General features: G+C 41.9%; 1 protein-coding gene across 2 annotated transcripts; it reads left to right on the top strand.

Moving 5' to 3' along the window:
• The first annotated feature begins 7898 nt into the window (after window positions 1-7898).
• On the top strand, window positions 7899-16692 carry LOC132995713 (polyserase-2-like). Of its 2 annotated transcripts, none has more exons than XM_061065846.1 (10): window positions 7899-8034; window positions 10891-10911; window positions 11202-11364; window positions 12098-12366; window positions 12865-13010; window positions 13107-13368; window positions 13604-13775; window positions 14083-14336; window positions 14498-14595; window positions 14982-16692. In XM_061065846.1, the coding sequence occupies exons 1-10, from the start codon at window positions 7980-7982 to the stop codon at window positions 15255-15257; spliced, it is 1716 nt and encodes a 571-aa protein (XP_060921829.1). In that variant the 5' UTR covers window positions 7899-7979; the 3' UTR covers window positions 15258-16692. The 2 variants fall into 2 exon arrangements, with proteins under 2 accessions (XP_060921829.1, XP_060921828.1); XM_061065845.1 differs by having other exon boundaries at window positions 13107-13371.
• Window positions 16693-16916: the final 224 nt, after the last annotated feature.

Genomic DNA, 16916 nt, shown 5'->3' with positions numbered 1-16916 from the left:
CAAGTTTTATTGAAGGGATTTTGGAGTGAAATAAAAGTTGAATTAAAATCAAAGTTGGATTTGAATCTTTGTAGAAATTCAAATTAAATCTGTGATAAAAAATAAATTTGAGTTAAGATCACAATTGAGTGTTACCAATGCAAATCACGTTTCGGTTGTTGTAATGTTTGAATTAAATCTGGAATGAAGCGGTGATGAAGGGCCCTCGCACCCCTGTGCATGTCGGGGTGTGTTGCGACCGCGGGAGTGCAGCAGCAGCGGAACGTGGCTAAGCAGCAGGCCGTGCAGTCCGATTTGTGTAAAAGTCGTACTATGGTATGCTGAAATAGGCAGCGTAATGAAGATCACAGAAAATTTTGACGTAGAGCAGTTCAGGCTGGCACTGTCGTGATAGCTATGAAATATGGAGCAAATTGAGCATTGTGTAGTATTTATTCCTTGCAGAAGGGGGCGCTATGGTTAAAGTTGACTATTGTTATGTCAGTGTGTTCAGAGTAGCTAATTTCCCCCTAAAAATTGGGGTGGACCATGCTAACACCTTGGCCATACGTCCAATTCTCTCGTCGGACGGATGCGTCGTTCGCCATCAAACAGGAAGTAGTATTTTCATGGGCTTAACATAGTCGTACAGAACAGAAACTTCATACATATGATCCTGGTACTAAAGTCAAACATCTTATATCGTTTAAGTGAGTGGGCGTGGCTTAATGGCTCAGTGGCGCCCCCTACAATATTTCAAACATTCAGCCCCCGCAGCACGTTGAACCTACTGTTCTGAATTTTACTATGCGTATCCATCTTGACAACACCTACAATAAACCCTCCTGCACCCATGCTCAAAATCCAACAGGAAGTCCACAAATCGCATTGCCATAAACAGGAAGTGGCTGTAACTCTTGCTAGCAAACGGCTAACTAGCTAAACTTATATAACCATTAGCTGACATAAATGTTACTATTTTCCTCAATAATTCCTCAATTTTAAAGGTAGAGAGGATACACAGGTATCACATGAAACTGCATGAAATACTGCATCCATTGGTACCAAACATGACATGCTATTATGTCGGGAAGAGGGGTTAATAACGCTCAAGTCAAGGTAGTTTAAAATTTCTCATGCATGAGGGCACAGGAGTCACCAGGACCTCAGACGAGAGCGCGGGAGTCACCAGGACCTCAGACGAGAGCGCGGGAGTCGCCAGGGCTCCAGCGCTCTGCTGCAACAGGAACAGGGGGCAGACAACGTCCTGCCAGAACTGGTGGCAGACGGCGCTCTGCGGGAACAGGAACTGGTGGCAGACAGCGCTCTGCAGGAACACAGGGAGGCTGTGGCTCTGAGGCACAGGGAGGCTGAGGCTTGAGCTGAGGCTTGAGCTGGGTTGAGGCCTGGCATCGAAGACCCTGACTGCGTCTCCTCCTACCTTGAGTGCCAGAGAAAAAGGCAAGACAAGTCCCCTCCCAGGGAGAAGGCTCGTTGAAACTAAAAAGATCTGCTGGGTCCGTTGTTGGTCAGTTCATTCTGTCAAGGTTTGAGAAAACTAAGAGGAGGACCCAGATGCAGAAATACTGACATAGACAAACAAACTACACTCTACTTACGATATACAATGAACTGACACAGAAGGGAAGAAACACAGAGACTAAATAGGCACAGGGGTAATCAAACACAGGTGAGACTAATGACACAGGTGAAGACAATGAGGGCAATCACACTGGAGGGAAACACACAGAGGAAGAAATGAACACAAGACAAGAAACACTGAGGACAACTACAAAACTAAATCATGAAACACTAAAGACACACAGAACAAGCTGCAGCTGCCAGTAACATCAGTAGTGGAGGAGTACAAGGCAACAAAAACCCGCCAGGCCATGATGCTGCGATACAACAAAGATGCAAGAGTTCGCCAGGCAGACATTGAGGTCAGAACAGGTCACAAGTGGTCAGCCAGCAGAGCGCTGAGGGAGGCGGAGGATCACCTTCACCATGCTGACATCGTTGGGGCAGTAGTCCAGGTCAGGCTAGGCCTGGGTTGGAAAAACTGGAAAAAGGCTAATCCAAAGGAACGCCGTGGCATGGTTCAAAGGAAGGTACGCAGGGCAGAGGAGGAAGGCAGACAAGGCGGTAGCCATGAACAAACAGGGCAGCTGGACGAGGTGGGAGAGTGTGCGAGAAAGGGCACTGACCTGGAAGGACATCTGGAGCATGGAAGAAGACCGGATCAAGTTTCTGTTGTGTTCCGTGTATGATGTCCTGCCAACTCCATCAAACCTCCACACATGGGGATTGGCCCGAAAGGCCCAGCTGCAAGCTCTGTGGAAGGCCAGCTAACCTGGAGCATGTCCTCTCCTCGTGTGGGTCAAGTCTGGCGGATGGGAAATTCAGGTGGCGACACGACCAGATCCTGTCACAACTGGCTGCTGGTGTGGAACAGGCCAGAAAGAGGCCAAAACAACCTACTGATGGTCCTTGTTTCATCCACTTTCTCAGGTCAGGGGAAAGTGCAACAACAACAGCAGAGTTGAGGACTAAAGGAGTCCTGGGCAGGGCAAGTGACTGGGAGATGCGGACTGACCTTAAGCAGCAGCTCAAATTTCCAGAGGAGATAACCCTTACCAGGTTTGCTCTGCCAGCGCTCATTCCGCTTTATCCAAATCCACCGGGATGTTGCCTCTGCCTGCTTGGTGATGTTGGCTATCAGCCGCTTCCTAGCCAGGCCTTCAATTCCAAGCAGTCCCAGAGCTCTCCAGAGCGACTGCCCTGCGAAGCCCCTGCAGCCAACCTCCACCGGCAGGTTCCATGCCTTCCACCCATTACGCTGGCTGTCGAGGATGAGAGTCTGATATTTCTTGAGCTTGCGCTCATGTGCTTCCTCAATCCTCTCTTCCCAGGGTACTGTGGCAAGCAAGTGATCTTAAGTTCCATTAGGATCACTTGCTTGGTACCTTTAGACCAGAGGACAATGTCGGGTCTGAGGTTGGGGAGGGAAAACATCAGAGTTGAGTGGCGGACTGCGGGGGTAGTACCAGGACGTTGGTTCTACCGTCGAGCCCCCCGATATGTCATGGGCTTAAATCGACGAAACGTTGAGGAAGGGGGGTGCCCATTTGAAAACCTGCATAAGCCACTCAACTCTTGTCCAGTTTGGAGGGGGTGCCTTGAGGGAGGGAAAAGGAGAGAGCAATTCCACTGGCTCACAGATGGTGATGGGGAGAGTGCCTGTAAAGGTGAGTCGGTTGCGATAACCCCTATCGTATTTTGCATAGACATTTTATCTAGCGCCATCATCAGGTCCATTTTGTTTTTTCAAAAACATGACAGATCAGCAGTAAATTGGCAAACCTCTCATCTGGAAAACTGTATGATAGATGATATTGATTAGTTGGATGCCAGTCGTGAATGCTTGAAAGGCAGCATACAACATGATACATAGAACACATAGAAGAGTTGTTGATCCATTACCGTTCTGATGCCAAGAGATTTCTCAATCTCTGTTTGATCAGAGGACCAGGATGTTGTAATCGATGACATTAAATGAAGCTTGGCTCGGTGGTTTTTGGTGCGATAATTTGGTTTATGAACAAATACCAGCAGACATTAAGATATCCCCATCCCCTTCAGCTTTAATCAGCAGTATGGTAAAGCTTGCTAACATGCTAATCTCAGAGGCTAACCAAGGTAAACAACAGACCTGTCAATCATCATAATGTAGACGGGCCATTTGTGTAAAAAATTACCTCAAAACAGTGCTGTACAACATTTCTGTCCTTATCAAAAACTGAAACAAATAAACATTCATAATTAGATGTATGTGTATTCAGGTTGGCATGGTAACACAGATAAAACTAATGCACTAAAGTACTGCAATAGATTAGATATGTTTCTTTGATGCTGGTCTTCTTTGGTTTTGGTCGATGTGTGAAGGTGCAGTTTGTTTTGTTTGTTCTATGAAGAACCGTGTGTGCGGTGTGTGTTTAATTTTTAATTTTAATTTATTTAAAATAATAAACTATTTTTCTATCTGATCATTTTGCCATTATCTGCCTCACTGGTTAATCCAGATTTCTTTTTGTGGTTTTGATTTCCTGCTGCTGTGTGGATTAAATCAGTTCACTTCTGCATACCTGCACACACACACACACACACACACACACACACACACACACACACACACACACACACACCTGTACTCCTAACTGTTGAAACAGACTTGAAAAACTTTGGAAATGTCTGTGGTCTGAGACTTGTTGATCCAGTTTACCTTTTAATGCTTCGATGTCATATGTGTTCCTGGAAAAAACGCACCTCAGCCGAAAGTAACCCAACAAGTACGTTTAGTAAAGGAAGGTATGTGTATCTACTTCCGTTACACAACTCAAACAAATGTATTATTTATCAACTTCTACTCACAGGGCTGAAGGGACTGAATTGAGGAGAAGCAGACCCCCACCCCCACCCCCCCCAAAACACACTGAAAACTTAGCTCTCTAAATACACACTGCAGCTCCTCTTTGTGTCTCTGCTCTTTAAGCCTCAGCGCTGTCGTCTCACTTTATCAGCTGTGTGTTTATAAAATCGCCCCAAAAAATCAACTCATGTTAGAATGTCAAATCGTTTTCACCTCAGCAGGTGAGCCGCGTGAGGAGGATGAGGACAGATAATTAACGACATGTTGTTGATACATTGATAATTAATGACAATGTATCAAAACGCTCAAAAATAGTGTTGAAACGTCACTATGAGATGGGTTCAAAGACAGTTATACATGAGGATTATTTGGTGGGTGATGGGTGCTAATTTCCGACCCTGATCCTTATTAACAATGAGATGTCACACTTCAATCCATGCAGATCAAGGATGAATGTCTTCCTCTTTCCGTCTGACTCTGTGTGTTTCCCTGGGGAGCAGTTGTGGAGACCCTGCTCGTGACAGGTACGCGAGGGGGGGGGGAATTAAAAAATTGTACTGCATAGACTAACTCCACTACCTTAAAATACCTGTAATGTCCGACCGAGGTAAACTCTTGATAGTCATTAGTGACAGCTCATCATGCCTTGTTTCCCGTAATGCCTTGTGCGGGACCGATTGCCAAACCAGTTTATTTTGTTGTTCATAGTTTACACAACTAAATGCTTTTTATATTAGCGTATTGTTTATGTCAGAATTTTAGAGGCTGTCGGTTTTACGCAAATAAATGTCACATTGTTTAAATCTGTACTTTTCACACTACAACTGAAGGGGACCAGTACGTTTCATACAGCTGTCCTTCTCAATTAGGGTAAATCATTAGACATGACAACATGGTAGACACACACAAGAAAGATAACAAAACCGATTGTAAAATATTATGATATAATGTCTGAGAAAAGTTGTGACAGGACTTACTAATCACCTAAATTAGTGGTTCTCAAACTTTTTAGACTGCGTACCACACCCGAAAGTATTTGGCTCTCCAAGTACCACCATTATGGTAGATGTTAAAATACACTGTAGGCCTATTTCAACACACATTTCATGCAAGAGGCAAATTCATTAATAAAAATAATATTATTTATTATTGACTGCTGGCAGCCAGACTGTAGGCCTACTAAGGGCTAGCGCTAGAACTTGCACACCCAAAAGTGCAGAACAATAAAAATGACAACTTTATACCAACAACCTGTTTGGAAATATTTAGTCTTCAGTGTTTCCCACACAAACACGATGCAACAGTTTTGATGCATGTACTGTCCGTACATGCATCAAAACTGAAGCTTCTCCTGGCTCCGTTTTAAAAATGTTAATGTACAGCTGCTTGCTGCCGATTGTGTGCTGAACTCCAGTAAATAACAGAATATCTGTTAATGTAGGCCTACATTAACAGAATATCTGCTGCATTTACAAAATATCTGCTGCTTGCTGTTGTTTCAGTACTGAACTATAACGGAATATCGAGTGGAACTTTTCAAAACGTGGGGCGTACTCCTGTTGTTGTTTATGTCTGTGTGCGAGCATAAATAAGTTGTTTGTTGCAAAAGCTAGATTAATTTAGAGGGGAAAACACATTTGATATAAATACAACCCAATAGATACAAGCTAGATACGCGTACCATAGTTTGAGAACCACTGACCTAAATTGTTGAGTCATGGTAAATCATTATCATTGGGATTTTTTTTTTCTGCTTGGTTGAGGTCTTCTCTCCGACCACCTGCAGTACCCACACGGACCACCAGGTGGTCGCGGCCCACATTTTGGGAAACACTGAACTATGGAATCAAAGTTGAGTTTAAGTTTAAATTGTTTTAACTGAACAACAGAACTTCAATGTTAGTGATAAGCTCTGATAAGTACTCATGCCCATAAACCTGTAACATTACTGTGGCAGATAGTTGGTTTCACGAGTCCTATAATTAGTCAGATGACCTGGTTGCATTTAATCGACCGTAGCATATAATAATTAAGTGAAGGCGAGGGTTTAACTGTTTGTGTGTCCGTATCTACTCAGTATGACTCGCAAGATTTCATATTGTAGCCATTGTCCATATGTAGGTGTTTTTTCTAATTAGTTCTTTGAAGGCCACAGGCTCACCAGTTGATACTGGAAGCATGCAGTCAACACCTTGTTTACAGTGGCAGTCATTTTGAGCAATTGTGCAACCAATTCAGCAATTAAAAAATGAAAACAGCATATTTGCTATAAATATAAATAAAATATCGATACTTGGCCAGCCATGAGACGATATAATATCGGCACACAAAATATCACGATACTATGCTTTATCAATTTTTTCCCCCACCTCCACTAATTACTTTCAGTTTTGATTAAAGTAGGGGGGAGATGTTAATTCTATATATTACCCTTTGGTTGCTTCAGAAAACATCTTCCGCCATGGTTAAAGTCTGAAAAAATTAGTTAGTAGAAATTAACTGAAATGACCCACGACCTCCAGGAGGGGACACCCGTTTTGTGTCTCCTTAATCAGAGCGTATGAGTCTCAAAGATGAGCAAATATATGCTAAAGATCACTCAAAGGTCAAATAGATTTGAAGACGTTACAAGGAAGTTGAACAGACAATGAACAGACTTAAGTGTAGAGATGCAGGAATGTGACCAGGTGACACAGATACTTCATTAATGAAACCAAGTGCTCCTCCCTTTTCTTAACAAACAGGAAAGTCAACCTATGTTCAAAAGAATAAACAAAAAAACAAGGCCTTGACTGAACCCTTCCGTGTCTATTTATGTGCAAAATGAAGCTATTAACCAAAGTGTGCTACCATTAGCCTGCTAACACGACAACGCACGACACAGGTGATTGCAGCTCGAGCAAAGGACAATTTTGTCCGCCACTTGATGGTGCTTAATTATGGTGCGTTCTAAATCATAACTCCTTTGTGCGAACTTGAGGGGAGGAGGGTTGGAGTTGGGCCGCCGGAGGAGAGCGGAGGCTTCAGAATAGCGGAGGTTTCGTCAAAAAGCAGTTTGTTTTGGTTTCATGCTGGTGCTCAACGGTGACATCAACTGGATCAAAAAGTCGCACATTCTAAAGACAGTTTTTTCTTACCAAATGTTGCTCAGTGCTGTGCTCATGATGGATTAACGTTGGGTCTTTGTAATAAAGCAATGAGTAAGGTCTTGAGATTACATTTGTTGTGGATTGATGCTATACAAATAAAGATTGACTGATAGATTGTTTGACTTGAAACACAGTAGAAAAAACTACTACATGATTGAAAACACACTGACTTGCCAAGAAAGGTTTGGAGCCACTGGAATAATAGTGAAGTCTTTTTCACAAAAACTGTATATAAGTGCATATCTAAGAGAGGGAGGCTTGTGTTGTTTGATTAGTGGAGAATTGTTGGGTGTGTCATTGGACAGGTGACAGCACCTGTCAGTGGAGCAGAGAGAGGTGTGTTTGTGTTGGAGGCAGAGAGAGGGAGGGGAGAAGAAGCTTATTTATGCCGGAGCAGACTCCGATATTATGGACTTCCAGTTATGGCTCTCCACAAAGTGATCTGCGCGGCAACCCTGCTGACTTTCTTCAATCAAGGTAAGGAGTGGAGCAGCCTCTGAGTGGATGTCGTCCCGTCACTCACTCTGTGCATTAATTATATTCAGCCTTAACACCATAAATCACAGCATCTTCAAATATGACCTTGAGACAAACAACTGATGCGGCTTCATAAAAGCGCTCGTGTTTATTTGGGTTTCATTCCGGATTTAATTCAATCACTGAGCAACCTTAAAGGAGCAGTTTTCATTATTTAACACTTTCATGAAAATGTATATTTAATGATAGTAGCAGTAACCTGAACATAATGTTTCTTCTCTGATTGTTCTCTGTATTTAATATTTGAAGATATTAATGTGACTTGCAATGTAATTCTGGAAAAAACGCTTAAAATGTGATTATTTAGTGTGTTAATGAATATTTGTGGAGTGAGATGAAATATTTAAATCACCATTAAGAACGTGTAGATGGATTCATAGACATTTTTAAACCCTTACGTTGAGCTCAGAGTGAGGGGAGAGTTTCTTGTCTGAGTTTCCATGTTGGACAGTCTTGGTGGTTTAAAGGTGCACTATGGAGATTTGGTAGTGACATTTTCAAAGTTGGAGAATTGAAACAATTCTATGCTATATTGCTGAATACACAAACTTTACTCAAAGAGAAAATGGATCTCTGGACACTGTTTGGAGCTAAAAAGCTACCAGGAGAGTTACGGTTTCACTGATGTGGGTCCCCCACCATCTTAACGTCTCACGTAGAATTTTATCTTCAAACAGTTACAGGGACCAAATTTTCCTATATAAAGGACAGTCTTTATATAGAGTTATGGACATATACCACAGAATCTGTAAATTTCCACATTTCTCTCCCAAAACTCCATAGTGCACCTTTAAGGTCAATGATAAAACATTACTGCAGCTTTCTTACTTTTTTAACTCCTTTAGCTCCATTCAAGGAGGTTTGAAAGTCTTTAATTGATTCTAAAGAATACGATGTATAATGTGACCAACCTGGTGCTACAACCTGTGGACCATTGATTTTAAAATGTCAAGCCTCCTGAGAGGTTTTTACATTTCAATGATGGCTACAATTATGTTACCTAATCTGAGCTTTAAGTGAGTCTCTTAGGATTGTTACATATCATTAAATGAAATGAATACTCGTGGTATTAACCGGGCTTTCTTTACGAGCTTAGAGCCACTTTTAAAAATGCGTCGGCACATATTTCAGCACCACTCCTCAGGTGCTTGGTGGATTGGCAAATTAAGGTGGAGCCACACCTCATCGTGAAGCCAATTGTAAAGTGTTAGCTGAGGAAAAGATGGACCTTGAACATTTTAGTCATCGAGCAGCAGCAGGACCGTCATCCACATCACAGAAAAACCCTCAAGTCCACATAACAACTCCTACAGGACGACGTTAATCTGACCAGAAATCAATCTTTAAGTCTTGTAAAAATTATTTAACCCCAAAGAAAACGTAGGGCAAGATACACACAGAGGGTATATATTGGCTTTCCTTTTTCATATAATGTAGGAACAGCAGAGTGACCAGAGGCTCTAAGGGTCGACATGTTAGAGGAGGGGTTCAAGATTCATTTGATTAATCTGTTTAAAAAATGTAAACAACTGGATTTTAAAAGGAAAAAATAACATTTACCAAAATAGAAGAGGCAAAAACTAAATCCTGTAGACAGCCTCAACAATGAACTGAAACTGAAACAGTGCAAAAATCCTGCCAGACTTGACTGTAAAACCTGTCAGATGAGGAATGCCCACACTAAGGCACGCTGCCACACAACAGTGAGATCCATTAAAACAACAACAGGAGTGTGAAAAATGCTAAAAAAAAAATAAAAAAACATGCAGACAATGACACCACCGCTCACTCACGCACAAATAACACCATTTATGTTGTTTGTCAATGCAGGAAGTTCTGTCATTGTTGTTATTATTTTTTTATTTTGCGTAAGATTTTGAAACGTCAGGGTTTAATGACATGTGTCAATGTTCTAAGACCCTTTTTGTTCAGTCGCCTGCATGCTGAATGACTTCACCTGTATGTGTTAATTGTTCAACTTTACGCAACCAAACTCAAGTTGAGGACAGAGGGTCACACTTAGGGAGAGGCTGTACTGACACTTCCCTCTGTTTGGGTTTACACACCAAGTTTAAAGAAGAATGCAATGCCACTTAAACAAATGTGACATTTCAAATCCCCATTTACTTAATGCTTCTATACTCCTAGTCCATTTTTTAAAGACAGTTAATAATGACATATGTGGGTCTATGTTGAAACTGGACCAAGGAGAAAGGCCTGCACACTTACTCAATGCCACAAAAATGTTGAAGTCATCACACCGTTTCAACGAGAGGTCAAAACTCTCACCAGAAGTCGATCTCTCCATAAAACGTTTCGATAACGACTGAATGAAATGCATCATCACCGTGACGATTTCATGATCGTAATGATTTCTGAGTGAATCGAAGAGTCGGAGAAGTCTTCGAGAGAGCTGGAAAAAAAGATTTCCCCCTGTGTGTCAGCTGTGGGAGGAGGGGGGTTCAAAGTGTGCCCCTTCTTTAAAACCCCTTCCATGTATGTTTATCAATCAATCAATTTTTATTTGTATAGTGTCAACTCATAACAAGTGTTATCTCGAGACACTTTACAAGAAGCAAGTAAAATACCTTACTCTTTGTCTGTTAACATTACAAAAGAGCAGGTAAAAAGACCTTACTCATTGTTATGTTACAAAGATCCGGCCTATCCATCATGAGCACTTTAGCAAAGCAGCAAAAGTTACAGTGGTAAGAAAAAACTGCCTGTTTTAGTCGTATATGAGTTCAGGAGATTTCTGAATTGTTGAATGAAGATGTTTGGTCTTCTTTTTTTCAGAGTGTCTCGGACAGCTTGATGGTGAGTCCTGGTTATTTTTCTTTCACTCATTTGTGGCAGTATAAATGTTGTTTTTGCTTTTTTAAAGAGTTTCATTATGGTTGCCGTAAAAACAGAGTGTCATTAAAAGCAACAGAATGTTTCGACTGGTTGTGAAATAAAAAATCATTTTTACCTTAATTATGTTTGATCAGCCACACCTTGAAATATCCCGGCACACTCCTGATCTTAATCCTAAACCCAGTGTTGCAATGCTTCAGGGAGGGGAGAGGATTACTTACCTTGTGCGCTTGTTTTCTGTCCATTTTTAGTGTGTGGGAAACCTCCACTCAACAACAGGATTGTTGGAGGACAGGTGGCTCCTCAAGGCAGCTGGCCATGGCAGGTCAGTCTGCACCGATCTGGGTTTCACTTCTGTGGAGGGTCCCTCATTAACAACCAGTGGGTGATGTCTGCTGCTCACTGCTTCCAACGGTAAGAGGCAGAAATAGTAAAATGTGGAGTCCCTCATGAAGCCTTAAACTCTTTTTCATTGGAAGAATAACTTTTCAATCAGCAAAGATTTGTTTCAAGCACCCAATATTTGATTTAAAGGTGTCATCTGACAAAAATGGTATCACAGAGCCGAGAGCTTAGGCTTCATTTAAGAGCTACCTTTAGCTCTATGTTAGAGTGACCATATTTTCAAACCTCAATTCGGCACACTTTAATTTGACCACAAACCCCGAAGTATCAATCCACCAATCGGTGACCTGCACTGGTCACTCAAGGTGCACAAATGCGTCCTCCTGAGCAGTTTGTTTAAGTTGGTTGTCACTGTGGTGTTAAACTCACTGAAGTTGTTCTTAACAGTTCTCCTTCCAGCCTGTGCCCACTGTTTGTGTTTACTCGTTTTAATATGGCTTTGTATGTCAACATTTCCACCGTGGGCGACTGAAAATGGACGCCTGCAGTGTGTGCAAAACGCAGCATATTCATATTCATTCCAATATTCTACATGGACCAAACACTATGAGTGAGCGTTTAGCAACATTTGGCAACAGGGGCAAGCAAAAAACTGCCTTTAAAAAAGCAGAAACCTTTAGCAGAACCAAACTCATGGTGAACAGCCATCTGCCTTTTGGGAAACAAACACGACTTGACAGTTTTCTTGTCCAGACTGTTGATCATGCCTGAGCACTGCTTTCTTCTCTTGTGGTCCCTTTAGCACTGCCGCCAGCAGTCTGCTGGTGTATCTGGGACGACAGAGTCAAGAGGGAACCAACTCCAACGAAGTGTCCAGGACGGTAATGGAGATCATTGTCCACCCTGACTACAACGCTTCTACTAGTGACAACGACATCGCACTCCTGAAACTGTCCTCAACTGTGACTTTCACCAACTTCATCATGCCCGTGTGCCTGGCGGCCCCGGGCAGCACCTTCTTCAGCGGCATCGACGCCTGGGTTACCGGCTGGGGCAACATTGGAAGTGGAGGTGCGTCTGAAATCAACCTGATAACTTTTTCTTTTTTTTTTTTCCAGAAAAGTTATAGTAATAATGATAACTTTATTTATAATGCATCTTTCAAACACAGAATTACAAGGTGCCTCACATGTACACTACATACTACAAGAGATAACAAAACATAGAGAAAGAAAGTTATACTTAGATATTAGATAATCACAATAAATATAAGAGAAGGCCCTATGATAATTCTGCCAGAAAAACACTCATGTAAGGCTTTAAAAACTAGCAATACATCTAACAATCAGTTCTAAAACTAACTGGTAACCAGCAGAGGTCAGAAGAAGTTGGAGTTATGTGCTCAGTTCATTTGGAACCAGTTGAAAACGGAGCACTACCATTGGTCAAAACTTGTACAAGCTAGGTTTAAAATCAAAAATGTTTGTTTACGGGGAAATATTCAAAAGTTCCAATTTGTGTAAAACAGTTTTGAGGCAACATCTTTGAACATACATTGTTTTTCTACAGTGCCCCTTCCTTCCCCACAAAACCTTATGGAGGTGGAGGTGCCAATAGTGGGCAACAGAAGATGTAGCTGTAACTATGGAGTGGGTAGAATCACAGACAACATGATCTGCGCCGGGTTAGAGGCTGGAGGAAGGGACTCCTGTCAGGTGAGCATTTTGAACGTCGTTATTTGGGACAGATTCTGACAACCTGTGACTACCAAGATGAAGCTCTCTTGAACGCTCCTTTTTTTTTTCTCAAAGGGGGATTCAGGAGGTCCGCTGGTGAGCAAGCAGAACGCCGTCTGGATCTTAGAGGGGGTTGTAAGTTTTGGCGCTGGATGTGCTCTGCCTAATTTTCCAGGAGTATATACCCGAGTGTCCGAGTACCAGTCGTGGATCAACAGTCACATCACCAGCAACCAGCCGGGCTACATCGTCTTCACATCCACTGGGACTGACAGTGACCTGAGTGTCACCTGTACTGGCCTGCCACCAGCACCAACCGCCGTCCCTCCCGTAGCCCAACGTGAGTGCCTGACATGTCCAGAATTAGTACCTGCTGATTTTTTTAGCCTTAATTTGACATAGTCAGTATGAACTGTTGTTATGTTGATACTCCACCAACTTGTTTGAGATCATGTCGCTGAACGTTTACACTGAGGGAGAAATTCAAACCAAGGACTCCATGTATTTCATGGCTGCACCATTCTAAAAGGATAATCTTTACTGATGGATCTTTTTTTTTGCTTTCTCTCCAGCTGTGGTCTGTGGTCAAGCTTCGTTGAATTCTCGTATAATGGGAGGAAGCTCAGTCACGCAGGCTGGTGTGTGGCCGTGGATGGCGAGCCTGCAGAAGAATGGAAGCCATGTGTGTGGTGGGACTTTGGTTGCCTTGGATTCTGTGTTGAGCAACGCCAACTGCTTCTCAAGGTGAGACACCTGAAGTGATGTCAGTATTCTGTTTTAAGTTTGAGCCAATGAAAACGGACTTTCATTATTATTGAAACGGTGCTCCATCTTTAGCTATTTTGGGGCAATATGACCGCTGCATCCTTTTTTATGTCAGGACCTTCCTCCTTAGACTTGCCCCACCCCACCCCACCCCCTCAATTTGGCATTAAGAATAACAACTTCTAAGAATATCCAGTTCTATTAGCATTGGATTGAAAAGACAAAGGCACTGTCTTTGAGAAGAGTCTAAAAAGGTGAATCAAAGTGTTCTCTTTACCTCCAACAGTTCCCCCACGCCATCTGAATGGACGGTCGTTTTGGGTCGTTTGAACCAGAATGGATCCAACCCTTTTGAGGTGACACTGAATGTGACAAATATCACCCTGAGCAACCTCAATGGGTCAAATGTAGCAGTGCTGCATCTGTCAACCAAACCCACCCTGTCAGTCTACATCCAGCCCATCTGTCTGGACAACGGACAGACCTTCTCAGAGGGCTCAACCTGCTGGGCTGCCGGCTGGAGCTCTGGTCGTGGTGGGGGTGAGTCCATGAAGCATAGTAACACTTATTCTTCTATCAGTTCACCTCTTTAGATAAAACATTTACACATGGACATTCTTACAGAGTTTGTATGCCCATTTGAGGTAGTTTACTGGAAGTGACTCACTACTAATAATCCTTTTATTTTCCCCCATTGTCAGAGGAACAAGTTCTGCAGGAATTACAGACCTCAATCGTGAATTGTGGAAACGCTTCATCAAGTGACACGATTTGTACAGCATCACTCACACTGGAGCAGGTGAGAAACTAAAGTAGTAGATTGTCAAACTTGGCCTTTTGTAGCTGATCTGAAACTTTACAACATAAGATGATATAAGTCTGTTTTTTATTCAAATAAATATGATATGATACGGTACGACATGATGTGATACAGTACATTACGGTGCAGCATGATACAATACTATATGGTACGGTCTGGTATGGTACAGTCCGGTAGGTAAGGTTATACAACACATTATGATACTTAACCTGACATACCATACCATACATTATGCTACCATATAAAAGGATACGATACATTTTGTGGCAGTGTTTTTCCTGGGCTTGAATGCCTCACACATTTAACTTAATTTGCTTTGTGGCAAATACTCAAATACTCAAATATTTTTTGTCCTTCATGTTTAGGGGGATTCTGGCGGTCCTCTCATGTGTAAGCTGGATGGGTCCTGGTTCCAGGCGTCCGTGTTATCATTTGAAAATAACTCAAGCACCCAAGGTCGAGTAGCGAAAGCAGATCTAACGGTCTTTACCAAACTGAGCACCTTTCAGGCATTCTTGACAGCGACGATAGGAACGTTCTTATCTCCAGCTTCCAACGGTGTGGATTGCCCCGCTCACTCGTCCCTCTTCGTCCTTTTGCATCTCCTCGGCTTATCAGTGTGTCTCCAACTCTTGGCATAGATACCTCCCACTCGTAAAAGGGATTTACATGATGTGACTCGCACAGATGAATGTAAGCACACTTGAATTTGAGAGACATTTGTTAGCATGAAACTGCATGATGGTTTTTTTGTATGTACTTATGTGATTGGTACAAAGCTAATGTTTGGTTTAATGTTTGCCAAAGGTAATTGGCAAACTGAGGAAGTTAAAACTATATTATTATTTTATTATCTAGAAAAATCTGTTTTTCTGTGTTGAGGGAGATTTAAAGTCATCTTTGAATTACTATAGTTTTAAATATGAATATCAAAAGTTAGCATGTTTTGAAGCTGGGGGTCTTAGAACACCATTTTGGTGGTTTTTGGAGAGTGACAATTGGAAAAACGGTTTGAGTCTGAGAGGACTGAGTGGTTAGCAAATACTAAGCTATCAGGTTAGCTTGGATGGCTTAAAGATGTAAATCACAGAAGATATATGTGACTAAAATATATTCTGGGTTCATGGGAAATTAGAACAAAATGACATGAACAGCAGACTCTTCAGGGGGTCTTCGTGCAGTAGAACGCAAAAAAGAAAAAAAGCATTTTTCTGGTTGTCATGGTGATTACTTAATCACAATTTAGCAATGCCCTAAAAATAACCTGTTCCAAGTTGTTTTTAATCCAAACAGCACCATTATTTAAATGAACATCATGATATGTTGAAGAAGACCTGAAACTCTGATAATGAAACCAGGAGCTCATCAGGAAAATGTTTACTATAGCCATACATTTATGAAGAATTTTTTTTCTCACATATATTTTGTTTACAAATGGGCTTGGAGTCACTCCCTGCTGGACTTCTGCAAAGGCGTAATTCTGCTTCAAGGCTTAAGTTCACTTCTTATATCCAGAAGATGGAAAGCACTTCAGGAAAGCACTTCTACTACTTCTAGTACTACTTTATTTCTCTATAGCCTGCGAGAAAACGTGATTCATCCTGGTCACTGTTCTCACTGGCTTGACTTTCTTTTGTTTCTAGGGAGGAGATTATCGGTGCTGGCTTCTCTGAGTCTTGAGCATCAGGGGTAAAATGAAGAACTCTTAAAGCTGCACTGAACAAATGTTTTCATATATAGTTAGGCGCTCCAGGGATCATAAGAAGATAACATGTGAAATCTATATTTTTTTACTGACTAATTGTTAAATAGGAAGTGTCTTTCTTCGACAAATGAGTGAAAAGGTTATTTTGAAGGAACACATCATCTACCTCATCGTGTCAGAGAGGTGCTGTACTAAAATGTCTATTTCTATCAGAAATTAATCAGCACTTGTGTGAAAACGGTGAAAGATACTTGAGGTGCACTTTACTTTTTTGAAATCTAAACGTCGGTTACTGATTTTCCATGAAAAACAACTGTAATGTGGATGTGACAGTACTGTACAAATTAATTTAATAAACTGCTTGTATATTATGTGAAAATTCCTTTTAGTCGCTTTTTGAAGTTTTTACATTTAAATCCGTAAATTGATTTAAATTACAGCTGCAGGTGGTGCAGTGGTTAGCGCTGTTGCCTCACAGGGATGAGGTTCCTGGTTTGAATACCCATTGGACAGCAGCCTCTCTGTGTGGAGTTTGTATGTTCTCCCCGTGCATGCGTGGGTTCAGGGTGTACCCCGACTCTCGCCCAACGACAGC

Source organism: Labrus mixtus, chromosome 20 (genome assembly GCF_963584025.1).
Source record: "Labrus mixtus chromosome 20, fLabMix1.1, whole genome shotgun sequence".
NCBI classification, from domain to species: Eukaryota; Metazoa; Chordata; class Actinopteri; order Labriformes; family Labridae; genus Labrus; species Labrus mixtus.
The sequence above is the reverse complement of the archived record's forward strand: the minus strand, read 5'-3'. Positions and strand labels throughout refer to the sequence as shown.